The 13,139-nt window shown below is 38.8% G+C and overlaps 1 protein-coding gene across 1 annotated transcript in view; it reads right to left on the bottom strand.

Moving 5' to 3' along the window:
* Nucleotides 1–3,073: 3,073 nt before the first annotated feature.
* Nucleotides 3,074–13,139, bottom strand: part of LOC126251674 (ATP-binding cassette sub-family G member 1) — an 862,342-nt gene continuing 852,276 nt past the window's right edge. The window contains exon 14 of the mRNA XM_049952253.1: nt 3,074–4,446. Within this exon, the coding sequence (XP_049808210.1) occupies nt 4,105–4,446 (342 nt within the window). The 3' untranslated portion in view covers nt 3,074–4,104. The remainder of the gene's footprint in view (nt 4,447–13,139) is intronic.

Raw genomic sequence — 13,139 nt, forward strand, 5'->3', positions numbered from 1 at the left:
TGATGGAGTCAGGTGAAAGGTTTTGCAGGGGGCCTAAGGTTCTGAGGATTCCTTGAAGCTCCGCCTGGACATCGGGAATGGGGTTACCTAGGCAAACTTTGTATGTGGTGTTGTCTGAAAGCTGACGCAGTCCCTCAGCCACATACTCCCGACGATCAAGTACCACGGTCGTGGAACCCTTGTCCGCCGGAAGAATGACGATGGATCGGTCAGCCTTCAGATCACGGATAGCCTGGGCTTCAGCAGTGGTGATGTTGGGAGTAGGATTAAGGTTTTTTAAGAAGGATTGAGATGCAAGGCTGGAAGTCAGAAATTCCTGGAAGGTTTGGAGAGGGTGATTTTGAGGAAGAGGAGGTGGGTCCCACTGCGACGGAGGACGGAACTGTTCCAGGCAGGGTTCAATTTGGATGGTGTCTTGGGGAGTTGGATCATTAGGAGTAGGATTAGGATCATTTTTCTTCGTGGCAAAGTGATATTTCCAGCAGAGAGTAAGAGTGTAGGTCAGAAAATCTTTGACGAGGGCTGTTTGGTTGAATATGGGAGTGGGGCTGAAGGTGAGGCCTTTGGATAGGGCAGAGGTTTCGGATTGGGAGAGAGGTTTGGAGGAAAGGTTAACTACTGAATTAGGGTGTTGTGGTACCAGTTTGTGTTGATTGGAATTTTGAGGTTTTGGAGGAAGTGGAGCTGGATGTGGGAGATTGAGTAGATGGGAGAGACTGGGTTTGTGTGCAATGAGAGGAGGTTGAGGTTTGCTGGAAAGGTTGTGAAGGGTGAGTGAGTTGCCTTTCCGGAGGTGGGAAACCAGGAGATTGGATAGTTTTTTGAGGTGGTGGGTGGCATGCTGTTCTAATTTACAGTTGGCCTGTAGGAGGATGCTCTGAACAGCCGGTGTGGATGTGGGAGAGGAAAGATTAAGGACTTTTATTAAGGATAGGAATCTAAATATCTAGATATAAACATGTATAGTACTTTTGTGAAAGTAAGTGGTCTTTGAAGTATGTCCATATTTATAAACTACAGAAACAAACACAAAAATACTTTAAAAGAATGATTTCAAACCACTGTGGAAATTTTAAGAATAAGGAAAAAAAATCTAACGTATAATTATCTTTTTTTGTTGTAATGTGCTTCTGGGAGCATCCATATGCTTTATTTAAATGTATCTTGTTTTAGGTATACTTAGGTAGGCATAGAATTATTCATTGACGAGTCACCAATGTTTCAAAAAATGATTGTATATGACATGTCGTGTGACATTAAAGATTCTATTCTATTCTATTCTATTCTAACAGTGTCTATAGGCCCTACTGGTGAAATCAGGAACTGTCTACCTAGGCTGTTAAAGTCACATGGTGTTTATATCTTGAGTCAAATAACTTGTCCAGCATATTAGTATGGAAAGTTCTACCGGTTTGCCAGTAACAACTAGAAAATGTTTTGCAAATAATTTTATACTTCTCAGAATGTAAGCACTGATCTGAGATGTGGAAAAGGTGTGTGTAATTTGTTAATTCAGAAAAATGGCTTCTTTCACTAAGTGAGACCTGAAATGTTTGCTAGCTTGTGGAAAACAGTATCTACATATGGGATGCTGGCATCTTAAGTGTATTTGTCATTTCCTCTGTATGTCCATTTTATTTTCATACTCATTTTGTCCACCTTTGAATAGGGGAAATCATTAACAAGTGAAGTCCTCTGTTTAATGTTCAAGGATATCGCCTCAGCATGTATAAGAGAAGAGCAGATGCCCACTGTCCCCCTCCTCCTCCACATACCCAGAAAAAATTTTGATACTCACAAATAACTTGCATCTTACCCTACTACACAGACAGGCACACCAATTCAGTATCAGTTTGAAGAATGCTCAAATAATGAAAGGATACTGACAACTAACGAGAACACCTAGAGTGATTTGTCATGAAATCTGAAAATTGGTTCACCATTTATCGATATTCTCCTTGCATTGAAAATGCTGGTGCTTCCAGTAGCATTATACCTTCACTCTGTAGATCTTTTTCCTGCTATCCCAGCCAATGTCAAAAAATACTCAAATGTGAATGAATATATAAGTATGCAACTGAACTTCAACTGTCTGACAGCAAAATAGTATGTAAAAATCTCAGTTAAGAACATTGTATGTACTAGGTACCTGTGATGGAAAAGTGGTAGCATTAGTATGTACGGTGATTAAGAATTACAATGTTTCAGAAGTCTTTATATTGCATATCTTGAAATTGTTGTTGTGGTTTTTCAAATGTGGTGTAAATATGAATGATATCTACACTAAAATGCAAGAGTCAGTACATTCAGCATTGTAAAGATTGCAAAGCTACTTGGGGTCAAAGTAAATTTTAGAGGAACTTCATGCTTCATACAGACAAATGCAACAGTAATTCGTTCTTTTGAATCTATACTTACACAGTTACAGGCTTGCAATATCATTTACGGTGGTACCAATTGACTTTTGTTTCTTTGGAACCCTAGCATTCAAAACAGGTTGCTCTGAAAAAGCTTAATGAAAACTTTGTAAACTGCCAATATTTTCTTTCATAGAGATACAGGGGTTTCAGTTGCCTGAGACTGCATTCAGGCAGGTGTGTGATTTGCACCTGTGTGTGTGTGTGTTTTTTTTATTGACAAAGACCTTAATGGCCGAAAGCTGGAATCTTTTAGTTGTGCCTGTCTGCGACTCAGCATCTCCGTTATATGGTGAGTAGCAACTTTCCTTCTCTGATATTGCTACATTCCTTCCTGAATTTTCAGTTGTTTGAGATACAGTCTATATTTTGATTCCAAAATGTAAGATGTAATGTATTGTGGAAGGAATAATAAAATAGAGTTCCTAATTTCAGACAATTACAAGATTTCATGCATTAAGGAAACAGTTTTTGGATGCCGTATTCATACCCTGAATATCTTTCTCCTTGAATGGTATTGATCCTATAAAGGAATAAAGGCAACAAACACTCTTGATGCAGACACTGACCATACACTGTAGCTGCCTCACTTACTGTCCTAAATGACTTCCTTAACTTGACTTTATTTATCAAACAGTTATTCATCATCAAACATTTAAATTTCTTTCCATGTTCTCATCACAATGCTCATGGCTTCACATAGTTCACCGAGTTGTTTCCAGCGGTCAAAGCGGCAGAAATCAATTCACACTCTTATGATAACTGTGTAACAACTTATATATTATTTCACATATGGTATCTATACTATTAAACATAGCAAATATTTTAGTAAGGACTATAAAAAAATTCTGTTAAAAGTTTCATGTTGGTCTGTAAGCCATATGTCAGTATTCTTTACCCAAAAATTTGTGATGTTAAACTTGTCTTTAAGAATTCTGTATATATTGCAACATCCATACATACTAATTTTGGTGTACTAATCTGTGCTGGGTATTTTGGACTTTTCTACAATTTCTTCATGATTCTGGGTCATACAGTAATTGCATTAATGTTTATCAGAAGAGAAAAAATTGGTCTCTCTCTGCTTAGCTAGTAAGATTCAATTTTACAGTGTCATGTCTGCTTAAAATTATGTTAACATTTGATTATGCTATTCCTATGTTTATGGATGATAAAATACCACTATGAAATACCACTTTGATACCATGAAATAAAGTAAAAAATGTTTATATTCATTTTATCAGACTGACAGGTACAGAATAAAATTTGCAGTAAGCTGAGATTAAGTGAGTTAAAAAATAGGTACACTCAAAGATATTTCTGAACCACTTACATTAAACATTCCAAAAAACATCAATATTTTGAATAAATTAACCAAATTTTAAAACTTTTTCACATCTTGAGACAATATAGTACTAAAAATAGTCTGCTGGACAGAAACACACATATTATTTTCAGATATTTATTATATTGTACCTTTAGAGACTAAAATATTATTTTATTGTACTCTGAAAGATATTCTTTGGTTCCTATAAACACACACACACACACACACACACACACACACACACACACACACACACACACACATACAGCAATAAATAATACTGCACAGCCACATACAAAAATTCTCACTTCAGCCCACATGTCTGTGTTCCACAATGAACTGTGGAAGGAATGAGTCTCTTTATTTAACAAGTCGTACCCGTAGTCCTATGAAACCCAGAATTCTTAAAGTTAATGTTAGAAATATTATATAAGAGATAGGCGTCCAAAATGACATTTCATCTACATCTGTCATTTGAAGAATAACTTTAGGGTCTGCATAATGACAATATATGTCAGGACAGTCTAGAACACTCCTATTGAGACCAAAAACACTCAGCACTAAACCAACTACTCCGCTTCGCATGAAACTCATCTGCATCAGTACATTCATCCATGCTGGTATATCATGAGCAAAGTCAAATCCATAAATTGCTAATCCCAGGAAAGGTGCAATAGTAGCTGGGCCAACAATACAACCATTCTGAAACAAATAAATAAAAATTTAGAAATGATGTTTTCATTTTCATTAGTAGAATAAAACACTTACTTGTAAGTACAAATTTCCTAACTTAAGGAAATCAATCTCTTTCTCTCCCTCTCTCTGTAAAATAAGGTCACTTGAAAATAATGGTGCCTGCTCATGTAAATGTCATATATGAAGATAAAAATGTGTCTGTTTAATACTGAAATAAATTGGAACTGAAAGCTGCTTTCCAAGTTATCAAGTATTTAGGAAATTAGAAAATGTATTTCTGAGAGAAATATTTGGGTTTTACCGAATCATAGTCAAAGATAGGCTGAAGACAATGTGACAGTGTCAGCAACCGTTTACTCTTGTGGACATACACTAAAAACTCTTGCCTTTTTTCTGGTGTTCCGACATGTTCTCTGTATCCACATCTTCTACCATTATGTGTTGTAAGTCTCAACTTTGCCTTAGATTTACATTTACATGGATACTCTGCAAATAACATTTAAGTGCCTTGGATAGATAAGTTGGCTTCCTGCTTTAGAATGCATTTCATACACTTTTATGTTTATTATCATGATTATTGATTTATTTTCCTTAAATTTTATAGTTCTTTTTCTTTCAAACCCTGTATGGAGCTGTGAAAGCTTTGAGATTGCTGCACATTACGTTGTATAAGTTTTTTCTATGGGAAACATTCTCTGATTTTTTACCTAGTTTCTATTCTCCTAGGTTTTTTTCTGACCAAACTAAATGTAGAATGGTTTCTGATGTTTCTGTTGTTAGCAGTCTGGACCTAATAAGTATCTGAATTTTGTATTTATCACCTACTTATTCATTTGATGTCAACTAAGGAATCTTCAGTTTTAAAAATTTGAAACTAATAATTAAGGTATTACTGTCAGATTCTTAGAAATACCAGTGTGTTGTCATTAGTTACAGGCTTTTTATCAGTTGTGATGCTGACTCTTATCTTCAGACCTAGACTAACTACTCAGAAGTGCAAATAAATCAGCTGCCCCCCATTTAAAGTTGTATGGAATTTTCTCAGTTATGGTTGGGAAAATGTGAGGAGTGGTGTTACTGAGGACTACAAAATGCTTCTAATTGACTTGTTAGTATAGTGGCTTGGCTGGTGGATGTCAGAAACACTGTCCATGTTATCCCTTTTCCCTTTTTCATAATATATCTTTTCTGTTACATTCTAAAATAGGGTGAGATTCTCTCCTTTAGGCTTTTTTTAAATATTTGCCTATCCCTGACTATGGAGCAATGTTAATCACTACTTCAAGGGATGACAAACGGTAATGTTTCTTCTGGGAAGGTCAGAAAACTTCTGAATGGACACATCAGTGAAATGGTGGATCACATTTAGGAAGTCACTGAGTGCAATATGTATGATATCAGGGTGAAATAATGAGAGATTTATGATAGAGAATGACTGTGTAACAGTGCTGCAATGAGTCATTTAATATGAAGATGTTCTCTGACAGCAATACCTCATGAACAAGTTGCAGAGAAACCCCACAGAACACTGGATACAGTGATGTCTGCAAGTAAAGGAATAAACCAGGAGAATTTTAATAGGAACTTAGTGAGCACATTAGCATTGTCAGAATGTCTTATGTGGGTTTATTCCTGGAATACTGTTACTAGAAAATATCAACATAATGTGAAGTGACCATCTGTAAATTAGTGGCAAGGGTAATGAATAAATATACAGTAGCTTATTTCACTGATAGACACACTACCCTCTGCCTACGGCAATCACCACTAAGGTCACTCTGATTGTATTTTTGTAGCATTAAATAATTTTTTAAATGCAGTTCCTTAACTTCTACATTTATAGCCTCCATCTTTTCACAGAAGAATGGAAACTAGTTTAACAATAGCGTCATTGCTGTGTCTTTCCTTCTGTCTGAGCAGTGAATGAGAGTGCAGAGATTGAGGTATTGGACTCACACTCAGGTGAAATACAGTTCAAATCTTTATCCTACTGTCCAGGTTTGGGTTATCCATGATTTCCTTAAATCACCTGAGGTGAGGTGAACAGCAAGGTGAGTACTTGGAAGAGTCTGATTGGTTGCTCTATGTATGTCATGTCTCACCTCATGCTCTGTCTCTAATAATATGATTCTCAACAGTATATAAACGTTAATCTTCCCTCCTTTTCTGTTTCACTTTATCAGGATGAGGTGGAAAAGGACTTGATGATTTGGCCAAACTATGAGGACTGTTTGCATAGTAAGGTCCAATCAGTCTTGAAATGGAAACCACCGTGAAAATAAAATACATTTATTTATTTATTGGTCCTGTGAATCTAGGACTGTACAGTGTACAAAACATATTAGCTTATTGTCAACAGTTGCCTACACCTTTCAGCTACTGCTGTAAATAGTTGCTGCTTTGACTTAGACATTTGTTGTAGTGTTGTACTAACTTTCCAGTACCCTTGTCATAGGAGGCAGCCACTTGTGCTTTTTGCCATTTCTCTGGGCTAGTCTATAGCTCATTGTCTGTGCCAAAATGCTATCTTCATAGCCAGCAGTTGATGTCAGCAGAGATGAAACTCAGGGGGAGACAATTACAGGCTGTATTGTGGCTGATCAAACAATTCCCATCAAAAACACTGCAGGAGTGGCTTCAGTGCCCCACAGCATGCAACCGAGAATTGTCATGAAGATGGAAAGGCATGTTATGTAGGTTGCATGACATCTGAAAAATCTCTCACCAGACCCTCATAATGGGCAGGAGATACTCTGTATACTGTACAGGCACCTTTGTGTTCTGAGTGCACAGTGAGAACTGAAAAGAGTGATGTTACACAATTGACGGACATACCAGAGACACTGCCCAACACATCTTTGCAAAGCTGCATCGGATCTTCACTGTGGTTTCCGTTTCACACCCAATCAGACCTTACTTTCCAAATAGCCCTCATTACTTTTAGCTCCAGGGTAGAATCATCTCCAGCAGACATCTTTGTGGTCTGTGATCATTAGGTTCAGCATCTGAGTTCTACCTGTATGTGTAAGTCTTTCATTCACTACATTTTGGTATTGAGAATAAGACAGTGAGAATGTGGGAGAAGCTATGGTATTTACTGATGTTCATTTATTTAAATTCATGAGCTACTGGTTTGGTAGCATTAGTACTTCACCTGCAGCTACTCTCTTGCAAATTTTATTAATGGCATATGTCTTTCATGAGCTACAGGGATGTAGCTATTACTGGTTTGGTGTCTAAGTACAACAGTTGCAGGTGCTCTGTTGCAAGCATCATACAAGGCATGTGTCCTTTTTCCAGCATCCGCTGTGGCATTTGTAAGAAATCTTTATTACCTAACCATTACTAGTTCACTATCATTAGTATCACAGCTACAGATTTATGTAGCTACATGGACTCACATACGGTAAGCCATAAATTTAATGGTAGCTCCTGTTTCACTTAAGACAGATTGGGCAGTACTTAATTCAGGGTTATATAGCTGACAAGATACAGTGAATTTGATTCTTTTTCAGACATGCTACAGCTCTGATACATATGGAAACAGCTTATTGGATTTATTATGTATAGATCAATTATTACTGTATTTAGGCAACGCCAGTGCATTTAATGTGGGCATCAATATAACTTTTTTCAAGTCATCATTTACTCCCTTCAAAATATGTGTTTCTGTCAGCCTTCCATTCCACCATTTTTACTTCATGGTGAACTGACCCTACTTATAGCAGGTGACTATACATTCTGCTTTGTTTTTCTGTTGCAAACTCCTATAAAAGCTTGTTCTGATGCTGTATGTGAACAGAATGAGATGAAAAATCCATTCTCCCTCTTTAGTGATTTCCTCTCATATTAAATGCGAGATTTTATTCAAGAGTCTGCTAAACTAATTAAGTGTCCTGTGCATTTTGCTTTAATTCAGCTGTATCTGAGGTGATGTTTCGTTTACAATTTTCGAATGCTAGTTGTATACCAGATATGATCTTTTCCATAATACTCAGTCTTACATCTGATATAACAGGTAAAGAAATCTACTTACCAAGCAATGGCAGTAGAACACACATGTAACAGGTTCTAGAGTTTGCAAGCTTTCAGAGCCAGTGTTTCCTTCTTCTGGCAGAAGGGTTGAAAGGAAAAGGAGAGGGACGAAGGAAAAAGAAGCTGAGGTTTAGGAAAAGGGGGTGGAGTTTGGAAAAGTCACCCAGAACCCTGGGTCAAGGGAGGGCTACCAAACAGGATGGGAAGGAAAGACTGATTGATGGGGACTGCAACAGACAAGATTTGAAAATCTGTGAGCTCAAAGGTGAAATATAGGGTAAGATGCAAGCCAGAGATTACTGCAAAACATCATGCACAAGTTAATAAGAGCTAAGTGTATTGTATGTGATAGTGATGGTGGTGGTGGTGGTGGGGGAGGGGGGGTGGTGAAAAATAGACAGGTCAAAAAATGAAGGATTTAGGAAACTAAAAGGTAAATTAAAGGCCAGTTGGGTATTGACAACCGAGGACATGTTGTAGCACCAGTTCCCACTTGCGGAGTTCTGAGAAACTGGTGTCTGGGGGAAGAATCCAGATGACACATGTGATGAAACAGGCACTGAGGTCACAACTCTCATGTTATAGAGCATGCTCTGCAACAGGATATTGTTTGTCGCCAATATACACCCTCTACATATGGCCATTTGTCCCAACTGGTAACATGGTGGTAGCCATGCCAGTGTGCAGGACTGAACAGTATATTATGCATCATTTCACAGGTGACTCTCCATTTGAGAGTATATGTTTTGCCAGTCACAGGGCTGGTACAGGTGGTGATAGAAGGGTGCATAGGGCAGTCTTGCAGCAGGGATGATCACAGTGGTAGGAACCATAGGATAGTAGAATGGGTGCAGAAGGAGCGTAAGGTCTGACAAGGATGTTGCAGACATTTGGAGGGTGATAGAAAGCTATTCAAGGTATGGTGGGCAAAACCTCAGATATTATGGACCTCATTTCAGGGCATGATTTAAGGAGGTAATAACCTCGTTGAAGTAGCTGATTAACATATTAAAGACTAGGATAATAATAAGTGCCAAGTGGTATACTCCTAAGTTGTTGTTTGGAGTAATCAGCAGTACCAGTATTGGATGTGATGCCCCATGAAATCTGCTTTTGAACTAGGCTGATGGGGTAATCATGCCTAGTGAATGCTGAGGTCAGAATGGTGATGTATTGCTGTAAATTCTGTGTCCAACAAATATGTTTGCCTCAAATGCCAAGGCTGTATGGGAGGGAATGTTTGACGTGAAAAGGATGGCAACTGTAAACTGTATGTACTGTTTGTTAGTACGTTTAATGTGAACAGAAGTGTGTAACTGAAATTCAGTGAGAATGAGATCAGCATCAAGGAACATGTCACGGGATTCAGAATAGGACCATGTGAAATTTAATTGGGAGACTGTATTTAGAGATTCCAGGAATTTCAAACGGTCAGCCTCAACATGAGTCCATATGGCAAAGATGTCATTAACGTACCTAAACCAAACCAGGGACTGAAGGCTTATGGATCCCAGGAAAGCCCGTCCTCATAGGTCTGGAATTGATTCCTTTGCCCCACTGGAGGTTCGAGTTCTCCCTCGGACACAGGTGAATATGTTGTTCTTAGCATAAGTTGGCTTAAGTAGTGTGTAAGTCTAGGGACCGATGACCTCAGCAGTTTGGTCCATTAGGAACTCACACACATTTGAACATTTTGACTTCCTTCCTGCTCACCTTAAACATTTTTATATTTACCAACAACTGTTTCACTTTTCAGGGTCAGATATACAAACAAACTATCAGTTTAATAAGTCACAGCTGCAAAACACTAACACGAATTCTTTACAGATGAATGGAAAAACTGGTAGAAGCCGACCTCGGGGAAGATCAGTTTGGATTCCATAGAAATATTGGAACACGTGAGGCAATACTGACCTTACGACTTATCTTAGAAGAAAGATTAAGGAAAGGCAAACCTACGTTTCTAGCATTTCTAGACTTAGAGGAAGCTTTTGACAATGTTGACTGGAATACTCTCTTTCAAATTCTAAAGGTGGCTGGGGTAAAATACAGGGAGCGAAAGGCTATTTACAATTTGTACAGAAACCAGATGGCAGTTAAGAGGTGAGGGGCATGAAAGGGAAGCAGTGGTTGGGAAGGGAGTCAGACAGGGTTGTAGCCTCTCCCCAATGTTATTCAATCTGTATATTGAGCAAGCAGTAAAGGAAACAAAAGAAGAATTCGGAGTAGGTATTAAAATCCATGGAGAAGAAATAAAAACTTTGAGGTTCGCCGATGACATTGTAATTCTATCAGAGACAGCAAAGGACTTGGAAGAGCAGTTGAACAAAATGGACAATGTCTTGAAAGAAGGATATAAGATGAACATCAAAAAAAGCAAAACGAGGACAATGGAATGTAGTCGAATTAAGTCGGGTGATGCTGAGGGAATTAGATAAGGAAATGAGACACTTAAAGTAGTAAAGGAGTTTTGCTATTTGGGGAGCAAAATAACTGATGATGGTCGAAGTAGAGAAGATATAAAATGTAGACTGGCAATGGCAAGGAAAGCGTTTCTGAAGAAGAGAAATTTGTTAACATCGAGTATAGATTTAAGTGTCAGGAAGTCGTTTCTGAAAGTATTTGTATGGAGTGTAGCCATGTATGGAAGTGAAACATGGACGATAAATAGTTTGGACAAGAAGAGAATAGAAGCTTTTGAAATGTGGTGCTACAGAAGAATGCTGAAGATTAGATGGGTAGATCACATAACTAATGAGGAGGTATTGAATAGAATTTGGGAGAAGAGGAGTTTGTGGCACAACTTGACTAGAAGAAGGGATCGGTTGGTAGGACATGTTCTGAGGCATCAAGAGATCACCAATTTAGTACTGGAGGGCAGTGTGGAGGGTAAAAATCGTAGAGGGAGGCCAAGAGATGAATACACTAAGCAGATTCAGAAGGATGTAGGCTGCAGTAGGTACTGGGAGATGAAGAAGCTTGCACAGGATAGAGTAGCATGGAGAGCTGCATCAAACCAGTCACAGAACTGAAGACCACAACAACAACAACAACAACAACAACAACAACAACATATACAAACAAATCAGGGATATAGCCATCAGAACAAGGTTGGCTCCTTCCTGTACCAACCTTTTCATGGGCCAGTTGGTGAGGGCTTTCCTGGGATCCATATGTCCCCAGCCTCTGACTTGGTTTAGATACATTGATGACATCTTTACCATGTGGCTAACCTGTTAAAATTTCCAAAATCTCTGAATACATTCTCCAAATTAAATTTCATATGATCCTATTCCAAATCCCATGCCACTTTCCTAGATGTTGGTCTAATCCTTGCTGAAGGTCAGCTGCACACTTACATTAAACCCTACTTACAAACAACAGTACTTAGGCCTACATTTTAATAGTTGCCATCCTTTCCATGTCAAATGTTCCCTCCCAAACAGCCTTGGTATTCAAAGAAACATATTTGTTCAGATGAAGACTCCTAACAGCAGTACATCAGCATTCTCACCTCAGCCTTCACTGGACATAATTACCCCATCAACCCAGTTCAAAGCAGATTTCCTGGGCCATTACATCCAACTGTGGTACTGCTGATCCCTCCAGAAAAGAACTTAGGAGTGCACCACTTGTCTTTACTGTATTGATCTGTGACTTTGACAAGGCTACGACTTCCTAAAATCATGTCCTGAAATGAGGCCCATTCTGTGTTAGATTTTTTCTACCACACCTAGAATAGCTTTTGGTCACCCTCCCAACCTCCACAATATTCTTGTCGGACCACATGCTCCTTTTGCACCCATGTCCCTACCCTATGGTGCCTACCCCTGTGACTGTCCTCGCTGCAAGCCTTGCCATATGCACCCTACTACCACCACCTACACCATCCCTGTAACTGGCAAAAAATATACTATCAAGGGGAGAGCCACCTATGAAATGACACATGTCATATGACATCTGTTGTATAAGTACAGTTTGGCTTTTTCATTGGCTTGACTATCATGAAGTTACCAGTTAGGATGCATGGTCATTGGCAGAGGGTGTGTACTGGCAACTAACAATATACTGTTGCAGAGTGTGCTCTACAACATGACAGTCATGACCTCAGTGCCTTTTTCACCACATGTGCCATCTGGATTCTGCCCCCAGACACCAGTTATTCAGAACTCTGCAGGTGGGAACTGGTGCTATAACATGGCCTTGGTTCTCGCCACCCACCTGGCCTTAATTTATGTTAATTACTTTGGGCTCAGCATTTTTCACAGAAGCCATGTCTTTCTCCACTCTCTTTCAGTGTTCTACATCTTTCATTTTCTGACCTGTCAATTTTTTGCATTTCCTTCCCTCCTCTAACACACACAGTGCACTTTGCTTTTTGTTCTTATCAACTTGTGCACAATGTTTTAGCAGTTATCTGTCTTGCATATTATCCTATTTTTCACCTTTAAGCTCTCAGGTTTTCAGATCTCATCTGGTGCAGTCTTCAACAGTCAGTCTTTCTTTCCTTGTCATCCCACCTGGTAACTCTCCTCTGACCCAGTGTTCTAGGTGACTTTTCTAAATTCTACCCCCTTTTCCTAAGCCTCACCAACCTTTTCCTTCACCCCTCTTCCTTCCCCATCAACCCTTCTGTCAGAAGGAGCCATCTGCTCTGAAAGCTT

This window comes from Schistocerca nitens, chromosome 4 (genome assembly GCF_023898315.1).
Source record: "Schistocerca nitens isolate TAMUIC-IGC-003100 chromosome 4, iqSchNite1.1, whole genome shotgun sequence".
Lineage (NCBI taxonomy): Eukaryota > Metazoa > Arthropoda > Insecta > Orthoptera > Acrididae > Schistocerca > Schistocerca nitens.